This window comes from Eublepharis macularius, chromosome 4 (assembly GCF_028583425.1).
Source record: "Eublepharis macularius isolate TG4126 chromosome 4, MPM_Emac_v1.0, whole genome shotgun sequence".
Classification (NCBI taxonomy): domain Eukaryota; kingdom Metazoa; phylum Chordata; class Lepidosauria; order Squamata; family Eublepharidae; genus Eublepharis; species Eublepharis macularius.
The window spans coordinates 57,584,807-57,609,343 of record NC_072793.1 but is presented as its reverse complement, the minus strand read 5'-3'; the positions used below and the strand labels follow the sequence as shown (position 1 = coordinate 57,609,343).

The 24,537-nt window shown below is 40.2% G+C and overlaps 1 protein-coding gene across 1 annotated transcript in view; it reads right to left on the bottom strand.

Moving 5' to 3' along the window:
- DOCK2 (dedicator of cytokinesis 2) overlaps window positions 1–24,537 on the bottom strand; it is a 470,704-nt gene that overhangs the window by 187,100 nt on the left and 259,067 nt on the right. Inside the window, exon 28 of the mRNA XM_054976977.1 lies at window positions 399–497. Within this exon, the coding sequence (XP_054832952.1) occupies window positions 399–497 (99 nt within the window). The remainder of the gene's footprint in view (window positions 1–398; window positions 498–24,537) is intronic.

Here is a 24,537-nt window from a genome sequence, read left to right as displayed (position 1 = left end):
CAGATTTTCTGGTTCTGTTGGGCTTATTTTCTTTTGGGTCGACTTTGGGTCAATGGTTGCTCTTGGGTATTTGGCTAAGGCTCTGCCCTGGAGAAAGTTTGAGGGGAAGAAAGAAACTCCAGTTTGTCCAAGGATCCAAATTTAAATGTAACAACAAATCGAAGTCTTCTGAAACCAAGAAGGTTTCAGTCATGCTTCACAAGTAAGGGGAGAACAAGAAGTCAGGTTTGTACCAGACCATTCATGATATCTGAATACAGCAGTTTCGTTTTTATTTTCCCCTTCATCTACAACTGGTATTTGTAAGTTTTTGGACCTTGAGAGAGGAAAAGGTGAGGATGGAAATTCAAAATGTTGGTGGGCAGGGACTGCTGGCCTTCATTTTCATGACAACTTACCACTAGTTCTGAGCTTGTCTGAAAAGTTTCAATGTAAGAGGAATAATGTTGGTCACCCATTTGGTTCAAGATCGCTGTCATGCAGGCCACAAAGTGACTCTAGAAGAGAGAGAAATTAACACTATTGATGTGCACATCTAGGCCGAGTGGTTTGAGGGAAAGGAAGAACCCATTTATATTCAGCAGCACCAAATTACACAGAAGGGCTGAGAAGTTAGACATGCAAAAATAACTTGTGCCAGGAATCTGATGGCATTAAAGGAAAGAAGCGCTTCTGATTATACTGCACAAACTGCAATTTATAAAAAAAAATCATCACTGTTCAAAATGACGTCTTGCTAAAAAGTGACAGTTTTTTTGCTATAGACACAGGTTCACCACCCAATAGAGTCAACTTTATTTTTAAATTCTTCAAATATATGCAAGTTCTTGAAAAGTTTTCCAGTGCAATTATAGGAAGGGGAAAATATTTCCCTAGGGATCTGAAAGATACTACAATATTCATAAAGAATAGTTCAACTACAAGGGACCAAAATCTTATTTCCATAATTTAATTTTTTTTAAATTAAAATTGTCCACTAGCTTATACTGAGGCTGAGTTGTGGTGGCAGAACAATGACTTAAATCAAAAGCCATATTTTATTAAAACTGGCTAGGTATGAAGGATGAAAGAAGATGTCAGTCATTTTTAAAGTTAGTCATTTTTAAAGATGATGTCACCGAAGGAAAAACTGTAGCTGGCAAAGCACATTGATTATCTGCAGAATTAACTTTTGCTGATATCTTTTACACTTCAAAAGTTTTATCCCCAATATGTAAAAACAAAGTATGTGTGTTGAAAAAAACTATAACTTGCCCTTAAACTATAATCCTAGGCACAGTTAAGGTATAAATTACCTTAACTGAAATCAACGATTTTTTACTTTCAAATAATTTGTTTTAGAATTGTTAGAAGATATTAAAGAAAATCTTAAGTTTCTTCAGATTTGGTATCATGTACTAGTGATAGTTTGTTGGTATCAGAATTCCAATAAAGTTTTTAATTAGCTTGCTAGTGATTCTAACTTTCTGCCAAGAAACAACACGCACACAAAAAATCAAGGAAGGGATGCCCATCAATCACATCAGTTTGATGCCACACTTATTAGATCAGTTTACTCGTCCTTCCAATGATTCCCTAGTCTTCCGGTCAGAAGTTCATTTCACATATACAATTGGTCTGTAAAATTAGATTTCACCCTGTGATTTGTTTACAATGACAATACAGCAAGGTCACACATCTCTGAAAACAATCTGCAGTTTGACATTCCCGACCATTTTGTCTACCACTTAAAGCAAGCAAAGAAGCCTCTTTAACTTCAGGTTGCAGCCACTAGAGGTCTTTTTTACTTTCATATGGCAGCTTCTGTTCAGTTGGTGCTGCTTTTTTTATTTATTCCTACGTGAGCAGACCCAGCACACTTCTGGCATATAAACAGTGAAAATTACAACATAAACGCCTCCTTATTCCTGCTTTTGGAGTAACGTTTGTGCTACTCAGAGATTTGACTATCTGTGGGAGACTAAAAGGAAATATTTCCAGCAGGTAATCCAGATCTTTCAGGTAAGGATTTGTGTGGCTTTTCTTACTGATGCTCTTCCCAATAGGAAATGCTTATCTCTTTCCCGTCCCCTTGCTATAGTACTTTACTTTCAGGGGCAAAATGTGCTTGAGTGCATATGTATATGTGAGAATCTAAACTGTTTGTCCAAAACCGAGAGCTGTAATTGTGTTGCGGAGACTAGCTTTGTGATTCAGATGTCCTGATTTTAATTCTGAAAGCATGGCTGCTATAAATGAGGAAAGGTTCCACATGTGTTGTATTCCTGATGTCTTTAATAATATCTGAAAGATTTTATTGGAGAATGTTCTTGGTTCTCCTCATCCTCAAAGGATTTTCACCAGTCTCTTAAGAAACAAGCAGTTCCATTTCTATTACTCCAAAATTATTTTAGACATGTCAGTTATGTATTGAAGCCAACTTTTTAAATCTGTCTAGCTCTACCCAGCATTGCAGCCCAGCATATCTGCATAGACTTCTCAAGCGCAAATGGGAACAGTGTGAACTAACAGATGACACACTTTGGTTCATGAAACCCCATTCTGCTGCCAGAAGGCTAAAATTATGGTCCTGCTCTTCAATTTGAGTCACTGATCAATGGGTGCTGAAGAGAGGAACAATACAGTACTAGGGTTGCTGTATAATATTCTGAAGCTACACATTAACATAAACTTTCTAATCAGCTGACTCTTGTTTTCTTATAGAGGATACTTAATATTCCCATTTTGAAATGTACCCCAATCTCTGCCAGTCTAGCAATTGTAAGAGCAGATTTCAAGGTAGACGGACTTGTTTCCAAGTTAGCAAAAATCCCTGATTTTTTTTTTTTAAACGTATTTTAAGCACACTTCAGAACTGTAGAATTCATGCAGCAGACTAGGAATGGGATGAATATGAATCTACATTGTCAAGAACAGTGAGTTCAAAATAGCGTTATTAGTTGCTAAGTACTTAGTTACACTAACCCCCTCATTTCTGCTTTTTCACTTTATTGTTTATAGCTTGGACTGAAGCATAAGACACTTACTGAAAACACAGCTGCTAACCATTGTTGAGGTAGAATGATGTTTTGTTTACTTAAAGACACTTTTTACAAAGGACTGAGACTAAATACAATACATAGAAAACTAGCCGCAAAGGAGATAAAGTTGTTGAAGCGGAATCCTGACATGTCATTTCTTCTGTGCTTAGCCTTGTTAAAATGTGTCTAATGAATCACTGCACCGATATGCATGACTGAAACTAGGTCAAACGTGTGTAAAAATAAAGTGTAATCACAGCAAACACTTGACTGACGAGACAGACTACTTAACACAGAATGTTAAGAGGAAGGAGTCTGTTTGGAAGACATTGTGCTATTACTAATATATGCAATCAATAATGTGCAAAAATTTAATCACTGTATGCACAGCAATGTTGCGCCATCTGATTCAGACAATAAACTTTAGGCAAAACCATGTCCATTAACTTAATTGCCTGTGCTTTTAAAAAATGAAATATTGCCAGCTGGAGTAAAGAATGACAAGGTGAATACTACAGAATTTATACCTATTCAAACAGTATAAAGATTAAATAGGGTGTCAAAGGAAAATGACTCTTTCCGTAAACATTCAAAGACCCTCTGGAATCACCTAAATTAAGGCAGGGTGATTGATTAAGCTTTTGCAACATACCCCAAAATTGGCTGGCCTTAATATGACAGTATTACGTGTCAGTGAAAAAAAATAGTTTAGAGATTAAAATAATTAGTGGCAATTCATTCACCTCAAGAGAATGAATGTGGATTGGTAAACTGTAAGGATGAATGGCCACATATATAGGTCCAAGTATTTGATACACAACTGGAAGAAAGAATACCAAAGAGCTCCATAAAAAGCCATGGCAAACTTCAGCACCTAGCAACCAAAATCTCATCATATTTTACAACACCAGATGGTGATAGGTTGCCGTAGTAACTTCAAATAAAAGTCATATAAATAAAGAAAAAGCTAAAAGAAAAAACGTCAGGGCAGTGTAGATATAATAAAGTTATGTGCCAAGAGTGATTCAATGCTAGTTAAGCAGTGATACTTTTGGTGACCTTATCTAGATATTTGTGATCAAATCTACTTCTCCACCACTTCTTCCCTGGACACTTAACCCAGGATCAGCAGGAGAAGAGAATACTTTCTCATCGAGAGGATGGAGGAGTGCTCCAGAAGGACTGCAGAAGGTTCACAAATATGTGAACCTGGAGAAGAACTTCCCAAGGCAATCTAGTCTGTTGAATGTTGTATATTTTCCACATGTACATACAAACATCTACTAGCATCTGGTGTTTACTCTGACAGCATAACCATGCAAGCAAAAACTGTTGATAAAATAGCTTCTGTACATGGATATGCATTACATACATGATGTAAATCAAAAAAGCTCCACTGAACTAGGATACCAAAGCTTAAGGTACATCAATGATTGTAGTGCTTAGTATGCAGTCTTAAAATTGTGCTTGTTGGAAACTTTTAAGCCATTAGCATTAGTGTACATGATATTTTGCAGAATAGCTTTAACAAAAGGTATATCCCTGCCCTGAGAAATTTATATTCTGCTTCCATGAGGGCTGAGCCTATGAATGGTACAACTGTCTCTGGCACAAGCAGCCTTCCTCTGGCAGAACATTTCCACCAGAGGAAGGCTCTTGCATGAGTGTAACAGATTCATATGATCCAACTCATGGTTTAGAAAAACTTAATTGCAACAGTTTTGCATATTAAGTTATTAATTGCTTATTAGATGCCATTAAGGTTGCCAGCACTACAGAATTTTAGGGGGTCTGGACTAAAACCTAGGAGCTAAATGCACTATTTAGCATCTTATTATTTACTTACCCATAAACATTGGTCATCATGGGGAAGTTTTCATGGGAAAAGTGAATCTAGTAATTTACTTCTTTAGCAAGTTTGATCTCAAATAAAAACATGGATACAAAACCATCCATAAAAATATTAATAGGCTATTGGGCAACAACTTGGATTGTGCTCATTAGATGTTTCTAAAATTCAGGATCCAAGTCATCTCACTCATATTTGCCTCAGTTTACTGGCACAGTTTTCCATAATAATAAATTCCTATCACTTCTAAGAGTGGCTTGGAGGTTTGCTATGTATGCCTGACGTCTTATAGTTCACTAGAGCTGTCTTCTTGTCTTTCATAGGTGACTCGAGAATACCCCAGGTAGTCCATATGCACATTTCACTGACAGTTTCTTGTTTCAGATTGAAAAACCAACCTGTCAGCTTTGGCTCGCCATTTTCCTTGCATTCTAGACACTTCTGAGATATAGCAGACTTTAAGAGGATAAAATCCATTTGATGGATTAATGTGAAATATAAGATATCTAATGTGGAACAAATATGAAAAAGGAGTAGCAGAAACTTGTGTTTCAATATTTAAAAGGGCTCCTATGGGTTATAAAATTACAGTGCTTTTCTTCCATGCAATATATCCCTAGTAGACATGGGCACAAATTGAAATAGGAATCAAATTTCATGACGAATCGGGCTGATTTGTGTTTTGTGAAACGCATTTCGAGAGGCTGCGGTTTTCACGAAATTCATCATGAGTTTTTGGCCCGATTCATTCAATTCGTGGTGCCAGACAGGCTGGCCCCGATCCACTGATTCCCTAGGCAACATAGGCCCAGAATGTCTGCAGACCTTTCATTGCCATTGGAAACCCCAGTCTTAGATCACATAACCTTGATAGGCAGCTCTCCTTGCCAAGAGCTTCCATTCGGCAGCTGAGGAGATGGGCCTTCTGTAGCCATGGGAACACCAATCTCATCCCTCCAAACCCTGTTAGGCAGGTCTGTCTGCCAACCTCAGACCTCCTGTTCCACTTTATGTGAGTGTTTGTTATATAAGGCACCTCTCTCTGCCTCGTGCTTTTAGTTCCAGTAGACAGAGAGAGGGAGAGGATTTGTTGCTGGGATTTGGAGTGAGAGAGAGTGGAGTTGGGAGCTTCTGGCTGGATTTGCTGCTGCTTCAAAAGAGACTGAAAAGCCTCTTTCTTATTTTCCTCATTTGTTCTTGCTGGGAAGGTCTTTGGGTGAGGGTGCGTTTTTTTCCTCCACCCCAGCCCACTCTAGTCTCAGGCCTTTCCCTAGCTCTGGGGCCTAGCTTGACTGAAGCCTCTCTCTCTTTTTTTTTTGCTTGTCTTTGTTTCTTCTTAATTCTTTCTCTGCTGTTTTGTGGGCTCACACTCTTGTTGTTTTCTTTGGTTTTATTTTGTGCACCTCTCCCGCCTGGGCAGGTGTCTTTGTGGTGGTTTGGGGGCCCTCCCCCCAAGCCCAATCTCAGGGCCACTTCCTGGCTCTGGGGCCCAGCTTTGTGGGTTCCAGTCAACATTTTCCAATCTTGGCCAAACTGAGAGGGTGGGTGGAAGAGAGCCTGCTGAAGTCTCCCTGCGAGTTTGGTATCTTTGGGTATGAAGGGGGCCATTGAAGTGCCCCAAGTTCCGACAAATCACGAAACTAACTAATCATATCATAAAATGGGACAATTTCATGGAAGTTTATGTTTCATGATTTGCGGAATGTGACGAAACAAGAAATTCTCATTTCATTTTTTCCCTGCTTTGTGCCCATCTCTAATCCTTAGTAACCAAAAGCAATAGCCTTCATATTGTTCTACACTCTGGGACCCAAACTATTGATAGGTGTTTGTGTCTAGCTCATCACAATAAAATAAATCTCCTAGGCCATCTACAATTCTTAGAATGCCTTGGAGTAGAACAGATCTTTACCAGAGTGTTTCCTTAAAATCCCTTTAAAATGGTTGCCAAAGAAAGCTGCTCTATTTATTATCTGAATGCAGCCATTATTTAGCCTATTTTGTGCCCTTGCAGTCATTTACTAGATTCTATGTTGTGATTAATACTGAACTTTAAGCAGGGTTTTCTGTGTCTAGCAAGAAGAATATGATGGTGCATTGTTCTTAGTTATTAAGCTTATGTTGGTCTTATCAGCAATTCCTTGCCCTCAACAACTTGGAACTTACTATCATGACCTCTTTTCCCCACAACATGTGATGTTTCACTCTAGCCATGGCTGAATTAACAGCATTTGCTGAACGTATCAGCTGTTGGCTCTCAGGAAATTTTGGGGTAGTTGTGATCAAGAACCCCAAACCAGTCTATCTTGAATACAGCCTCCAATGTGGGTATTTTTGTTATCTCTTCAACTTGTGGCAATTCAGCTAACGCCCAGGCAACCTTCAAAACCACAGCTGTCATGGGATCAATGGATCAAATGTTGGCCCTCATTACAATTATTGTACAATTGATGGGCTAGATTAAACCTATGGCCAGATAAATGCTCAGCAAAGGTCTTGAAAGGATCTTCCATTGCTGAAACACTTTTTTGGCTATCTATTAATTGCAAGTGGTAAACTACTCTCCTATTTCAGTGAAGTCGAATCCTTGAAAGGAGTCCAGATATGGTGTTACATAATTATAGTCATTTTTCTTTAATAAAAGCTCATAAGTTTCTTTCTTTTCTTAAATATAAAGGATTTTTTTTGGCTTTGTATGGGACAGTATTTCAGAAAGGGCACGGTCTAGGCTTCCCCCAGCCTCTAAACTTAAATTCACTGCTAAGAAAGCAGAGTTTCTCATTATGTCATTAAAAATCACTCTTCATATTAATGATTGCTCTATAGATTTAAACCACCACTGTTTCACAACATTTTTATCATTTTGCATATGTTTGCAACACAATATTAAACACAGAATCATTCTTTTTAAGCAGCAGAATCAGACATTAACAGTTCAATCCTATGTATAGTTACTGCAGCCTAAGCCCACTGATTTTGATGGACTGGTATAATTCTGCATAGAATTGCAGTATAAGTTACTGCCAGATGATTGTTCTGTTAATACTACAAGTTGTTTTCATTCGTCTCCCGTCCCCTCCAATTCATTTACTTGTGATTTTTTTTTGACATGTGCATCTTTTTTATTATTATAAATTTTTTGGTGTTAATACTAAACTTTCATTACACTTCACAACAAAATCAGAGCTTGTAACTGTCCGGCAGAGATTTTGCTGAATAGAATAATAGGAAATATATCTCACTGTGTTCGGAGCCACATTTCTTATCTTGTCTGTGCTGAATGTTAGGTAACTTTCTATTTTCTTCTTGGGAATAAATCTACCCCAAAACTAGATATCCTCTGCTAAAATACATAACAAAATGCAACACAACTATCTAGAGACACGGAGCTTTGTCAGCGGTAGAAGTCAATAGAAACCCATAAAATTCATTTCAGTCCTTTATTGTATTCATTCAAACTATCTTCCCTCTCCAAAGGAGGCAATTTCTCCCACAGAAGTCTTTGACATTTCCACCAGCATTTCAACCCTTTTAAGGGTGCTAATTCTCATACAACACAGCAAAATATAACTTCTGCAGCAACAAGAACTACTCAAAGCTGTTCTTCACAGCTTCAGGCAGTAACTTTCTGTACAATTAGGTGTTTCCACACTGTCGATTTACAGCGATTCAGATTTCATTCTGCTTCTTTCAATCTCCAGGGTTGTGCACAAGAAAAAGGAGGCATGAGGTACAGAACTGAACTTTCCCTGGCTTTCCCCCAACATTTTCCCTGTGCACATATAGCGACCTTTTTTTTTTTTGAAGCAGCTGATCAGTCACCATTGATGAGTCTTATGTGTTCAGAATTCTTAGTCATCTACTTCTTCTCCCCCTGCCCCCACTTTTCCTTTCCCTAGGCACTGATTGGCTGGTCACCCAGAGGAAATCCCTCCCTCTCTCCCTAGCTCTCTTTATTTTTTTTACAGGGAAGGGTCACAATGCTACGTCATTTCTCATGATAGCAATTCACATTCCCCACTGATTGTTTCTTGGGTTTACTTTTTTATTTCCTCTCTTTATAACCAGGACTCATGATTGCAATGATTTGGAAATGGAGGGGGGGGGGGTCATCTCAAAAATCCGCCCTCCCCATCCCAGAACATAGTCACATGATGTGAGGAGGCCAACACTGTTTTGTTTGGGCAGCAACATTTGATCATTTTGCTCTGGGCAGGGAGGCACCGTTTTGCGTCAAGTGGACAATTCAAACCACACCAGAGCAATCACAAAGAAATGCAATGGTTTCAATCTGCTAGTGGAGTAAGTGCGAAAAGTGCTTTGTAGTTTCTCCTCAGAACTCCACTGCCGATTGCCTCCCCAGAATTCTAAAATAAATAAATAAATAAAAATTGGTGGGTATGGGGATGTCCAACCAGTGAAAACAAGGACAGGGAGAGGGAGGGGGTGGTGGGCACAGTGGCAATGCATGCTCTGAATTTTTTTTAAAAAATGATGTTGGCTGGAGCCCCCACAAAAGGCAGCTCCAAACAGACACATCTCAACACATCTGGGGGAAAAAGCAGGCACCAAATTGCTTTGGCTTCAAATAGTGCAGAATGCAGGGACCCCAAGCCAATTGAGCACCAGAGTGAATACTCAGAAATGCTGGCTTAAAGAGTACCATGCGGAAAGGACCGTGGTTGGGAATAAGCACTACTGAGTTTAACAAGATTTATTTCCAAGGATTGGCTTGCCCAGAAGCCCACTATCTAGTCAAACAGGCTGTGTATAAGAACTGCTTTGCAATCTTCTAGGTTTATCCAAGTTCAAACCAATTGTCTTTGTGGATCATCTCCCATGCTGCTGTGCTTTGCTTTTAGCCCCAAAAGTTTTGCTTGTTATTTATGCTTGCACAACAGATCTGTTCTAAAGGTCAATAAGTCTAATTGATGAGCCAGTGTTTCTACGTTGAAGAAGAGATGCTATAGCGAAGCAAAAACCTAATGAAAAATCTTGTGCAGCACTGTAAAAATAAGACAACAAGCTGTTTAATAGAGACAAGACTTACGGTTGCTGTCACATGAAAGTGCCTGCTGTCAAATATATATTTTATCTCACATTTTTGCCCCACACTATAATCTACAATCAAAAGAATAGGATCTTTGGGATTCTTATGTGTGTAATTCCCCCCCCCCCACACACACACACATATAGCAGCCCCCATGTTTTCCTTTAGAAGAGCTGAATCCAAGCTGAGTCCCCCTGAATGATATATTTGAATGTGAATGGGAAGTTGGTAAGAAGTTAGTTTGTTTGGTTATGCTGGCTAGTAACCCTGCTTTTGTTTGCCTTCCTCGAAACAAATGTGTTAGCTTGCTCACTCACATTAATGGAGGCCGAAGAGCTACTGTTATGTTCTTGATCATGTAAATTTCAGGCATTAAAAGTGTGGTAGAGGGTTCTCACTTGAGCAAGGGATGGATTAGATAGCCTTGTGACTCATTAAAATTTGAGTAGTGACAAGAAAAACTTGAAGCCAAGAATGAAACATAGCAACTAAGCAACTAAGAGGCCAAACAGATTATTTCTCCTCTTAGGAAACCGGCAGTGTTTCCCAGATGTAAATCCAGTGAGGAAAATAAGAATAAAAATAGGGAACATTAATTTGCGCCCCCCACCCCCTGCAGTTGAAATGAAAGGCAGACACAAAGCTTGGGATTAAAATTGGGCCACTTTATTGATTACAACATAACTTGTCACTACAGCAAAGGATCTAGTTAACTAGCGGTACAGGTCAAGTGCTGGGGTCACCTCGGACCTCCACATTGACCTGTCTGGGCGAGCGCCCAATGCCCCGGGAATGAGCCATCTGATGAATGGCTGTACCTGGCGGCCAGGCAAATGGTTCCCCCTCCAAATCTGCAGCACCTCGCCGTACAATAGGAGGGCCTTACCTGTACAGGGGAGCCACGCGGCAGTCTGCCCTCGCCACTGGCTACCATACAGCCCACCAGCTGCTTCGGACAGACCCCAATTCCTCACCAATGAGAATGTGCCAAGGAGGTCACCGGCCCGCTCATTTTGCCATCCTAACCTGCCAGTGGCCGAACTATGTACAGCTCCACCAACCAATTACACAAAACAAATCCCACAGTGTAAGGTAGGCAAAAAACTCTTCTCCCCTTTCATGCCAATTGAGAAAAGAGAAAAAATTCCTACCTGGCCCTGATAAACAGTGACCGGATAAGACTGCACTGTAATAGGGAGGGTGGGTGGGCCGAGCAACCCAGCGTCCTACTGCAAAGGGGAGGGGGTGGAGCAGGCTTATATGCCCTTAGCTCCGCCCTCCCTGAACACCCGTATGCCGGGGAGAAGGGAAACTGCCTTCCCTTCATCTGTGGCGGCAAAAGCAGCCCCCACCCTAGCCACTGCGCTTTCTGGCGGGAAGGGGCCAACTTAGCCTACAAGATCACAGCCATTTGCATGTTTCAAGATGCTTCTGACTAGTATCAACATTTACACAATCACATGAGGAGAATTAGGACACACTTACACTGCCAAACATTAAAATAATTTTGCCCCTCACAGAGACGGAAAGAGACAGATCCTGGAAAAGTTCTGAATCAAATAATAAAAAACACAACAGAAAGTTTAAGGGTGTACCTAACTGGAAAGAAGGGAACCTGCTTCATTAGTGCCTCTTTTTTTGCTGACACACAAACTGTCCCTGCAGATTTGTGTAATAGCTCCGAGACACTAGCAATGGCTCTCAGTACAAAGCAATAGTGAGCAACTGAAGACAGTTTCAGGTAGGTAGCCATGTTGATCTGCACTAAAACAGCAGGATTTAAGTTCAGTGGCACCTTAGACACCGAACAAGACTTTTTTCAATGATATAAGCTTTCAAGAGTCAATGCTCCATTCTTCCGTTCAATGTCTGAAAATCTTGTTGGTCTCTAGGGTGCCACTGGACTCAAATCTAAGTGAAGACATTTATCATTTAGGAAATTTGTATGAATAAAAACTACATCTCTGGCCAAAGTAAAAAACCACACACGATTCTCTTAATGGATCTACTGGGAAACTATGGGATACAACTGCAATAGAAATGCTATTTCATTGACATAGAGCTGTCAATTCCCCCGGTTAGGACAGGGAATCCCCTGCTCACAGCCTCTGCTCCCACGCTGCCAATCACCTGGCTGGTGGGAGGAAAAGGCAAGGAAACAGACCTCCTAAGTGAGCTCCCAGTGTGACGCGATGACATCACTTCCAGGAGTAACACCATCGCGCAGGCCCCAGGAGCGATCCCACACTTCACACTGGGCTCATTTGAACCTCAAATAGGCCAATTCTTTAAGAGGGGAAAAAAGAAGGTGAGTGCCAGGTGTGTCCCGCCCCCCTACAGGGAGGGTACCGGAACCTGGCAACCCTACATTGACCTTTTGTAGTTACCTCAAGCAGCAGCTTTGAAAAACACAATTAGATTCCATTAATAAACCAAGTATGTGAGCATTCATCAATACATGTCTGTTCTCATCAGGGACAATTGAAACATATTATAATTAAAGAATACTTTTTGTCAAGTAGAAAAACAGTAATTACATTAGGCAGTTGATGGGATACATTTTTGGGTTTCAGAGAGTTTCAAGCCGCACCAGTCACATTACTCAGTAACACTTTAATAATTCATTTTATATAGAACAACCTTTATCGAACTATTCTTTATATAAGGGGGAGCAAAGTAGAATATTGATGTCCAGTGATTTTTCCCTGCTCCACTTGACCAAGGTATATGCTTTGGTATGATCTCTAGATGTGCCAGTCTCTGTTGCTAGAAAGCAACTACTGCTGGTCACTGGTAGCCAGTGGCCTAGCAAATTACTTGTTGCCAGTATCTTCTCTCATTCGTAAATATCTAAATATATAGTAGCAATTTTGATGAGGGGGGGAGAGAGGGAAGCCATAAGGATAATTATATTAATTATGGGGATACTCAGGGTAAAGTATCAATTACTGGGCCATAGAAAAATCAATGGCGGTAAATGGTTATTCAATTCATATCCATTTCTTATTGTTACACTACATTCATGTGGAGGAAATTCCTCTAAAATATAATGTTAGCATTGTCACTACTTTAAGTTTTTGAAAAAAAATTCCCTTTACTACTTGTCATAAAAACCTGAATTCTGGTAATTTCCTATCATTTATTAGCTGAGCTACTGTAAAAATGGACTGAATGCATTGTGGCCACATGAATGGACACAATGTGCAGTGCAGCAGACAACTATAATGTTGCTCTGAACAAGAACCTAGAATACTGCAAATATAAATTCTCTATCCCCAAGCTGAGCATTAACAGATAAATGTCCACCCACTTCACACTATTTCTGAGGTACTGAGCACAGCAATATTAGGCCCTTCTCAATCTACTACTGCAGGCTCCTTAATAACGAAGAGGGAAAGAGCCATATTTGCAACCTTGCAACCTTTTCAATCTCCAGCAAAAGTGGGTGAATAGGCAGCCAGCCTTCTCCTGCCCAGCCCCTCCAGGACACTAAGACCATTCTTTCTCTCTTACTATGAAGTCATAAGCAGTTCTCTGGAATTGTTTCATTACTAAACTCCTTAGTTTTTATTCCTATATGAAACACTGCAGCCCTGTTCACAAGTTACAGTCAATGTACACACAATCTGTATATAGTGTGCACTTAATTTTTCTTTGTACATGCATTGAGTAATTCTCATGCTACATTCAATGCATGTATTCTTTGTAAAGTGAATGTGCTTGGCTATTTACAAACAGATGTACACACATTAGGGTTTCCATTCCCCCGCCTGGGGCGGGGATTCCCTGATCCCACCCTTTCCCCTGCGCCCTCTTACTTAGCTGGCAGGGGCGTGCTCCCTGGGGTGTGCCCTCCCCAGGCAGCGCAGTACACCCCCAGGTGGGGGAGCGCTCCCACGCCACGAGAGCAGGTGATGGTGGCAGCAGCGGTGAGAGCGAGCCACTCTCACCGCCACCGCCTGCTCTCACCACTGCCGCCTATTCTTGCCACCACTGCCCGCTCTTGCCGCCACCATCTCTTTGCACCCAATGAGAGTGGGCCACAGCAGTGGTGGCAAGAGCAGGCCACGGCCGCAGCAAGAACAGCCCACACCAGCAAGGAAAGGGCACCCTTTGACACCCGCATGATAACATTACTCCCAGAAGTGATGTCATCGTGCTAGCCGTGAGTGCAAGCGCGCATGTGTGCAAAGAAGGAAGCCAGGGGTAAGCGGCTCACAATCCCCCGCCGGGAGAGTCCAGGGACCTGGGTATCTCCCGACGAGGGACTCCAGGTCCCTGGCAACCCTAACACACATGCATCCAGGTTGTATGAGTGTTCCCTGTAACATGTGGAAAGAGCTCATGATCACCTTCCTTGTCCTTCTCCTTACTATTCTACTGACGCAGTGGCAGTGATCAACCAGATAATATACAAGGAGGTTAGAGAAGAATATCTTTGTCTTTCCTCCCACCACAATCTCAGATGTTGTTTATAGTGCACCCTGGGAAGTATAATCTGAATGATATTTTCTCTAGAGCACCTAAGTGCCAGATGCCTTTGAAAGAGAATACACAATGCAGGAGATGGAGAAAGAATCTTTCCCATGCACCCATTAGCAGACTATGAGGAAACTTGCCAGTTTAATTAGGCACGACTGCTGCTCCCAGTAAGTACAGCAGAGAAGGGCGAACATAAGAACAAATAGTATTTGCTGATGTGTTCTTTTTCTCATTTGTTTTTATTATAATGAATGGGTATTTTCTTATTCATTTGGCAATAAATGTACTTGTTCTACCTTGGTACTGCCTGCAGTGAAGAATGTGCAATAGCACTTGTTTCCTGTCATTGCTTGTTGGGGCTTCAGGCTGCTGGGTTCAAGATCATATGAGCAAGAGTGAGCAACAGAAGATCACCAGTCAGGAGAACAGAAGTAGAGTTTGGTGGCTTTCACCCTCAATCTTTATTTCTAAGGCTGATCTTGTGCCCTGGATGAAAAAAATTTGGAACCGATGACAAAAGTGTTCATGGCAATGGATCTGGTTATCCTGGCCCCCTTTTCTATACAAATGAGACATGGAACAGGATTGGCAGGGATGAAAATATGCCAGTAAATCAGAGGCAGAGTTATGTGTGTGGGGGGGGGGCTATTTAAGGGAACTCTGCCCCCCATAAGCATTTGCCACATACTGCTGAAGAGTGGAGACACAGAGCAATTTTCTTTTTTTCTTTTTTTTGAAAAATTTTTATTGGGTTAGAATCCATTATTTCCACATTTACATTCAATTTTCCCCAATTTTTTCATCTCTAACCCCCTCCCTTTCCCCCCCCTTTTTGTTGACTTCCAACAGCTTTCCAACCCTTTGTCCCCTTTCCCTTACTTTTATTAGCTTCCTCTATCTAAAACAAATATATATTCTCCATTATTCTAAGCAGTACATCCTTAACTATTTTTAACATTATATGCCCAAACTGTAAGCCTTTGTTTCTATCTTAGATAAACAATTTATCCCAATTTTTCAATTTCAGGTATTTCTATATATCATAAACCATATAGATCATACATTCGTTTATATCAAACAATTTGACTTATTCTCTATATATATTACTCATTCTATCTTTTTATAATAGTTCTATATATCTCTCCTCACGTAGTCAATCAATTTGACCCATCTATATCTTCAGACATTCAGTTTGGTACAAAACTTGTCAGAAAAAAAAGAAAATATTGTTAGTTAATCGCTCCTTATATTTAGTCCTTATAATTAATTATTTTCTCTATGTTCTGTTTGTTAACCTATATATATCTATATATATGTCAATCTATTAATCTGACTGCTTATTAATTCACATTTATCTCTTCTCCCCCCGGTAAAGTCTCCCCCCTCTACTTCAATACTTCAGTAGTTCTCAAACTGCCACAGTTTTCCTCCCACCTCCCATTTCTTCTCCAGGTATTGTTTCAGCTTCTCCCAGTCTGTGTTGAACTGCCCTGAGTCCAGATCTCTCAATTTTCTTGTCATCTTGTCCATTTCAGCCATATACAGCAATTTGTAAGTCCAATCTTCAATAGTTGGCACTTCTTGTACTTTCCATTTTTGCGCATACAAAAGTCTAGCTGCTGCTGTCATATAAAATATCAACGTCCTGTGTTGGGCTGGAATTCCCTCCATTCCCAAGTTCAGTAGCAGGAGTTCTGGGTTCTTATTAATTTGAAATTGTAAAATTTCACTCATTTCTCTTATTATTTCCCCCCAGTACTGCCTGGCTACCTCACACGACCACCACATATGATAGAGGGAGCCCTCATGCTTCTTACATTTCCAGCATTTATTAGAAGTATTCAAATTCCCTAGCGCAATCTTCTTTGGTGTCATGTACCAACGATAGATCATTTTATGAATGTTCTCTTTGATATTAATACATGTCGTTGTCTTCATTGTAGTTTTCCACAAGTATTCCCATGCCTCCATTGTTATTTCTTTATTAAAGTTTATAGCCCATTTCACCATTTGTGTTTTAACTATCTCATCCTCGGTATACCACTTCAACAGTACTTGGTATACCTTGGATATTCTTTTCTTATCTTCTTTAAGAAGGGTCTGCTCTAGTTCCGAATTCTCTATTCGTATACCTCCCTTTACAGAGTCCGAATTATATAAGTCTCTGATCTGTCTATACTGGAACCAATCGTAGTTAGGTGATAGTTCCTCTTGTGTCTTTATTCTAAGTTTGGATGCTTCAGTTTTAGTTATTTCTTTATACGTTAAACATTGTTGTTCATTATCAACAGCTCTCGGGTCTATCACCTCATATGGAACCACCCACAAAGGGGTTCCTTCTTGTAGATAAATTCTGTACTTCTTCCAGATTATGTATAGACTTCTCCGAACAAAGTGATGCAGGAACATCGAGTTGACCTTTACTTTGTCATGCCATAAATATGCGTGCCATCCAAATATTTTTTTATATCCCTCTAGGGCTAATAATTTCTTGTTCTTTAATGTCATCCATTCTTTCAACCAAACTAGGCAGATTGCATCATGATAAAGTCTCAGATTGGGCAGTTGCATTCCGCCTCTTTCCTTTGCATCTTGTAAAACTTTCACTTTCACTCGAGGCTTCTTGCCTGCCCAAACAAAATCTGATATTTTCCTCTGCCATTTTTCAAATTGTTTGGAGTCTCTGATGATTGGTATTGTCTGTAGCAAAAACATTACTCTTGGTAACACATTCATCTTAACTGCTGCAATCCTACCCAACCATGACAAATTCAATCTATTCCATTTAATCAAGTCTCTCTCTATCTGAGTCCATAGTTTTTCATAATTGTTTTTGAATAGATCTATGTTCTTTGCAGTTAATTCGACTCCCAAATATTTCACTTTACTTGTTACTTCACAATCCGTTGTTTCCATTAACAATTGTTGTTTCTGCTTAGTCATATTTTTGCATAATATCTTTGACTTCTTTTTGTTAATGAAGAAACCTGCCAAGTCTCCAAACTCCTTGATCTTATCTATCACTCTTGGCATGTTCTCCAATGGGTCCTCTACAATTAACATTATGTCATCCGCAAATGCTCTGACCTTGTATGAATAGTCCTTTATTTTTATTCCACGAATTTCATCATCTTGACGTATTTGTATCGTCAGAATCTCCAATACTAAAATGAACAACAATGGAGATAACGGGCAACCTTGTCTTGTTCCTTTACTTATCGTCAATTTCTTGGTCAATTCATCATTCACCACAATTGCTGCAGTCTGGTCTCTATAAATTTCCTTAATTGCTCTGATGAATCTTTCTCCCAATTGTAGCTTTTCCATAGTGGCAAACATAAAGTCCCAGTTTAAATTGTCAAACGCTTTTTCAGCGTCAACAAAGAAGAAACCAACCTCTTTGTCACAACGCTTGTCATAATATTCAATAGCATTGATCACTGTCCTTAAGTTGTCTCTTATTTGTCTGTCTGGCAAAAAGCCTGCTTGTTCCTCCTCTATGACTTCCGAGAGCCACCCCTTCAATCTCTCCGCCAATATCTTCGCAAAAATTTTGTAGTCATTGTTGAGTAGCGATATAGGTCTATAATTTTTCACATTAGTCAGGTCTTGGCCCTCTTTTGGGATCAATGATATATTCGCTTCACTCCAAGTTTCTGGAATCCTTTGATCCCTTAAAACCCCATTCATCACCTCTTTTAGGAATGGTGCCAGTTCATTAGCCATTGTCTTATAGAATTTAGCCGTAAGTCCATCTGGCCCTGGCGCCTTTCCTAGATTTGCAGATTGTATTGCCTTACTTATTTCCTCGTCAGTTACTTCACTATTCAACTTATTTCTCCAAGCTTCCGAGATTTCTGGAAGTTTGGTTTTCTCCAAATATGACGCTATTGATTCTTTGTTTACTTCTTTTTTATTATACAGCTTAGCGTAAAATTTATAAAAGGCTCTACTAATGGTAGTCTGCTCCAAATACGTTTTGTTATCTTCGCAAATTTTATTTATTATCTTCTTTTCCCTTTTCTTCTTCAATTGCCATGCCAGGTACTTCCCAGGTTTATTAGCACCCTCAAACGCTTTTTGATTCAGTCTTTTGAGATTCCACTCCAATTCTTTATTGCTCATTGCTGTTAGCTGTTCTTGAAGTATTTTAATTTCCTGGTATACCTTCTTTTTCCCTGGTCTCTTTTTTAGCTGTGTTTCTTTGGCTTTTATTTTCTCCTCAATCTCTTGTCTTTTCTCCTCTTTCTTCTTTCTTGCTCTACCATTTAAGTCCATTAGTATGCCCCTTACAACCGCCTTGTAAGCATCCCAAACTTTATTGGTTGGTACTTCTTTATTCACGTTGTATTGTATAAAAAACTTTGTCTCTCTTCTCAGTATTTCCATATTCTCTCTTTCCTGTAACAAGTCCTCATTTATTCTCCATGCTTTCCTTTTTCTCTTTTTTCCAAATTTCCACATAATTGGGTTGTGATCTGAGCCTACCATAGGCATTATTTCTACCTCCTTAGTCCATAATGCTAAGTCTTTTGAGGCCCAGATCATATCAATTCTTGATAATGTAGAATGCCTTGCAGAATAAAAAGTAAACTGTCTGCTTTTAGGATATTCTCTCCTCCATACATCTTCAAGAGTCTCTTGTTGAATCAACTCAAAAAAAAGCTTTGGTAATAGTCCTCTTTTCTTTTGTGCCGTTGTAGTCTTTTTGTCTAGTTCCAAGTCTGTCACTCCATTGAAGTCTCCAGCAAGAATTATCTGGTCGTATGCAAGATCGTCTAAATGCTTCCTTAAATCCTCAAAGAAGCTTTCTTTTGCACCGTTAGGTGCATAAAGTCCGACTACCAACACTCTCTTTAAATTCCAAATACATTCCACTGCTACAAATCTAGCTTCCACATCTCTCATAACAAATTTTGGCTGTAGCTCCTCTTTTATGTACAACACCACTCCTCTTTTTTTCTTGTTGGAGGCCGCTACATATTCTTTGCCCAATTTTCCAGATTTTAAATATTTTACATCCTGCTTTCTGATATGGGTCTCTTGCAAACAAACAATGTCACATTTTTGTTTTAGTAGCCAGTGAAAAGTATTTTTCCTCTTATTCGGTGAGTTTAGTCCATTTACATTCCAAGATAATACTTTACACTCCATACTCATGATCTTGTTGGTAAGTCTTTTTCATTGTCCTTAATAAATCGCTCCATCTCTCGCTCAGATCTGATGCGTTTTTTGGCCCCTCCAAACTCAAAGGACACTCCTTCCGGTAACTCCCATCTGTACCTGATTTTCATGTCCTTCAAAATCTGAATTAGCACTTTATATTTTTTCCGGTCCAGTAACACTGATCTGGGCAGTTCCTTCATTATAATAATCATCTTGCCATCAATCTCCAATGGATCTTGAAACTGTTTTGTCACAATCCTCTCTTTCATATTTCGTGTTGTAAACTGCACAATCACATCTCTTGGTAGTTTCCTCTGGGTTGCTATTCTCGAATTCACACGGTATGCCACATCTAGGATAGCCACAACTTCCTCCTCCTCCTTCCCCAGGTACTCAGCCAACACCTCAGTCATCTGTTCTTGCGCTGACTTTCCTTCCACTTCTGGCAAGCCACGAAAACGTAGCTGCTTCTCCATATGTTTAGTTTCTGCAACTGACATTCTCCCCTTCACCAATCTCATCTCTGTTTGTTGCGTGTCTGCTAAATTCTCCATCGCGTCTTCTACTGTTTTAACTCTCTGCTGCGTTCCTTGTAATTCACTTCGTATTGTTTCCATACCTTTTTTCACTTCTGACAGCTCCGATTTTACTGTCTGTGTAACCTCTTTAACCTCTTTTATCAGCTCCAATTTCGTGTCCTTAAGTTCTTTAATCATATCTAAAAGTTTTTTGTCCAGGTTTTTATCCAGGTTTTCTATTGCCGATTGCCACTCTTTTTTTGACATCGTGGGGCTTGCTTTAGCTCGCTCCCACGAATCCGCTCTCTTCCTTAACTCCGTGGCGTAAAATTTAACGTTTTTCTATTTTAAATGTCCCGGTCTTCTTATAGAAATTAAGTTTTAAAGAGTCCAAAATGTCGGGCGTCTTTTCTCTATGGTTTCTCTATGATTTTGTAATCCAAGATGGCCTACTTCCTCTTCCGCTGAAGCCGCGACCCTTCCCCTTTCAAAAATGGCGATTCCCTACTTCCTGCCCTCCAGCAAGGGCCGCTTCTCTCCAGCCACTCTATTGTTATTACGCACTTCCTGTCTCCCGTCTTCCCACAGCAGATCTCGCGATGGTGTCTTTTTCTCACAGCTCCAAAGCCACAGGTATTCAAAACAATAGTCCCATTTCTTTAATAACTTCTTTAAACTTAGTCTCTTTTTAAATTCGATTCCTGCCGAGTCTTCCCCTCCTTTTCACTAGTCTGTTGCAGTTTAAAAATCTACTTTTTTTCCTCTCTGTTTTTATCAATCTGTCCCGTCTCAGAAGATAATGATCTTTACCTTCTCTTCACTTTTCTCGGGTTGTAATCGCTGTTTCGATTTTAAGTTCTCCTCTCAGCTTCTTCCCCCAATCGATGCTTGGGTATGTAGGTCTTATGCCAGCCGAATTGGCCCCAAAACTGCCGCAGAGATTATAGCCGACCCGTCGCAAGGTGGGACCTCAAGGATCGGGGGGAGACTCGCTGTGTAGAGCCCCCCCTCGTCCGAGATCTAGCTCACCCTAGGGTCTTGAGCGTTCTTTGCCTGCTCCCCGCCTGAGAGCAGTCGGCCGCGGGCTATTTTCACCCCGCCGGCCGGTTAAAACGGCAGTCCGGTCAGCTCCGCAAGTGGAGCTGCGTTAGACCTCCATGGATCCCAAACAGGAAGTCGACACAGAGCAATTTTCTTTGGCATGACGCTCTGGATAAGCATCTGTGGAAGTTTGTTGCGCTTTAGCAGTGTGAGAAACGTGTATGTGGTGGGGGGGTGGCATGTGTCAAGAGAGGTTTTACTGTGGTTAGAGTGTGAAAATGCATGTGGTCCTAGTTGCATTTCCTCTGTGTGCTGCTGCTGATTGAGGGAACTCTGGGGGTGTTTGGCGGGGGGGGGGGGGGTATGCGGGTTACTGTCCTTTCACTCTGCCTTCATTTGACAATCAGGAGAATAGAACTGGAGTTTAGTGACCCTTTAGTCCCTCAAGCTTTATTTCTAAGGCTGATATCATACCCAGGATAAATAAATTTTGAAACTATGACAAAGCCTTGGTTCATACTTAATTTTATATGGCACCCATGAAAGGATAAGCTGTGCTTGAATGTCTTAAACCTTGGTCCTTGCGTAACAGTTAATGTATGTTGGCCCTCACAGTATTTGAATGGTGGTAATAATCATTCAAATGTATGCAAACTGTCCTAAATCTCTTTTCTCAGGAACAATGTTAAGTGGAGAATTTGTTCTCTTTTAAACATGTTGTTCACTTTGAAACATATGCTTTATTCTCAAAGAGGAAAAGCAGATTTTGCCACTCTCTAAAAACCCTTTCTGCTGAATTGTCCCCACAACTATCGCATATGCCTTTTTCAAGCATGTAATGGACTCCGCAGCTGTTAAGCTTCCACTCACATTGTTGCTTTAGCACAAATTATTACTACATAGATTCCACAAACATTCACATGTTTACGCAGAGGGGCCATATTTAAACTGGGGTCTCCTAAGCAAGTGCACTGGCATTTTAGAAAACAGTAAACATAGTAATGGTAGCAATGCCCACTCCCCTTTGCTACATTTCATGGTACGTGGTCTCCTATACAGTTCAAAGCCTGTATCTTACTGGTTACTTGGTACTGAGGATAAGATGAAAAGCAAAAAGTTTAATATCTTTGGCTTTCTTGATATTGTGCTTTGATGTAATTTATGATACAACTGCAGTTCAAGCTGCTTAAAAACTAGAGTTGGTCTACTAAAGATCATGGATGTAGAAGAGCAGCCCTTAACACCAACTCAGTGCAAAGAAAATATGATCAATATATTTTCATACAATGTATTGTGGAAATGCATATTTATAATGCTTGGATTATTTGAGGAAACTTCTTTTAACTTGATTACTCTGTAACAAGTCAAACTCTTAATCAATGGCCTGTTTTTATCCTTGCATAATCATTGAGCAGCATCAATCATTACTTTAGGACTAACTTACTGTAACACAAGAAGCCACTGTCAGTTCACCTTTAAGGTATTTCAGCTGACATCTAGAATCATGAAACAGAGGAATCATTTTAATGTTCCCTAAAAGCAGGGGGAAATCAGGGAGGGGGAACCTGAATATGATTGCAGAAAATCAATTATTATTCTACTAGAAAGGACAAACAATAATGTTTTGCAACAATAACATATATATTCTGACACACTGTATACATTACAGAAATAGAATTGGCAGGGTACCCTCTGCTTTTAATCCTTTGGAAAGTATCTCGACTTTGCAATAGAATTATGCAGGGATTTAAATTAAATTTACTGAGCACAGTTCCTTTACAACTCTTTGGTGATTTAGCAGGATGCCCTTCACAGAAAGATTATCTTGCAGAATGTTTGACAGAAGGTACAATAGAGCTTTTATCATTGAAAAAACACTTTTATTTCTTATTTTATTTCGTATGATGCAATGGTCCCCAGTTTTCCTACGGTGCTTGCTTCAGGCCAGCACAAGACTATTTGCTTCTCTGAGCGACAGCATAGCGGTGCATCTCAGGGGCCTCTCATGATTTCTCACAATACTACAGGGAATGCCGAGTTGCACCTCTCAACATTTGAAGGGCAGCTATCAATGCCAGCATCCTCTGCAGACATCAGTGGATCTCTGGGCATACTGCTCATATCTCTCTCTGCAGGCAGTTTCCTTGGCAACCTTAAACTGAAGGGCAGGTTGCAGGTGGGCAGCTTCCTTTAGCCACTTTGGAGTAATTAAGCCACACATAACTGAGATGAGAGCAGAGCAGCAGACAGAGGTAAGTAAGGTATTTTGTATGGCCAAAGTTCATAATAGAACAACAGAGCTATGCAATTTTATATTATGCATAAAATAGCGGCAATATAAAAATAAATGCAATTTTAATTTCTGCTGCTGGTCTTTGAGTGTAATAAATGGTTGATGTGCAATTTTAACACATCAGCAAGAAAATTAATTATCAATATACACATATCCAATCTACAATCAATAGGTCAGGCTATAATAGTAGCACAGGAATCCCTTTTAGTATTCTGGGAAATCCTGGGAAATCATTAAATATATACTACTGACTCTCAGAGCAAAAAAGGCCTTAGGCTGACCCATGAGGAAGTAATGAATTTTACTGAAAAATTTATTTTTGGTACCTAACAAGAAGTCAGCCTGTGGACCTTATTTGGATTTGCCATTACATAATCAGTTATTTGAAAGACTGATCTGTAGGTTTGCTCACTAGAACCTAAGGGAGAAACAATGATCTCCCTCCAGAAACTGGACACTTCAATTAATATCGGGTATATCACAGCACACTCCATACAAACACAGACTTTGAAAGCAAAAGGCTTCAGTCATCAATTTACAGGTGGCACAAACTGCATTCTGGGCTTTCCTAACAGCGGGAATCTTAGGAAATTTGTTAACTAAACCCCCCCTGTTTTCTTTATTATTAATATAAGCCAACATAAACACCCCCTGGGCATTCTATTAGCTGATGTTCACATTAACAAAAGTGGGATCATGACCGACTGCTTTATAAAATGCTTGATTCCAACTCCTCCTAAATATGCAGAATCTCTCATTAGTCTTTTCTCCAAAGTATGCTTTGTTTGTTTGCAGGGCTTTTTTCTGGGAAAAGAGGTGGTGGAACTCAGTGGTGGAACTCAGGACCGCACAATGACATCACTTTGGGTCAGCTGGAACAAGGGGGGAGTTTTTTAAAGTTTAAATTGCCCTCAACGAAAATAGTCACATGGTCGGTGGCCCCGCCCCCTGATCTCCAGACAGAGGGGAGTTTAGATTGCCCTCCGTGCTTCTCCAGCGGCGTGGAGGGCAATCTAAACTCCCCTCTGTTTGGAGATCAGGGGGTGGGGCCACCGGCTATATGACCATTTTTAAGAGGTGCCGGAACTCCGTTCCACCGTGTTCCCGCTGAAAAAAAA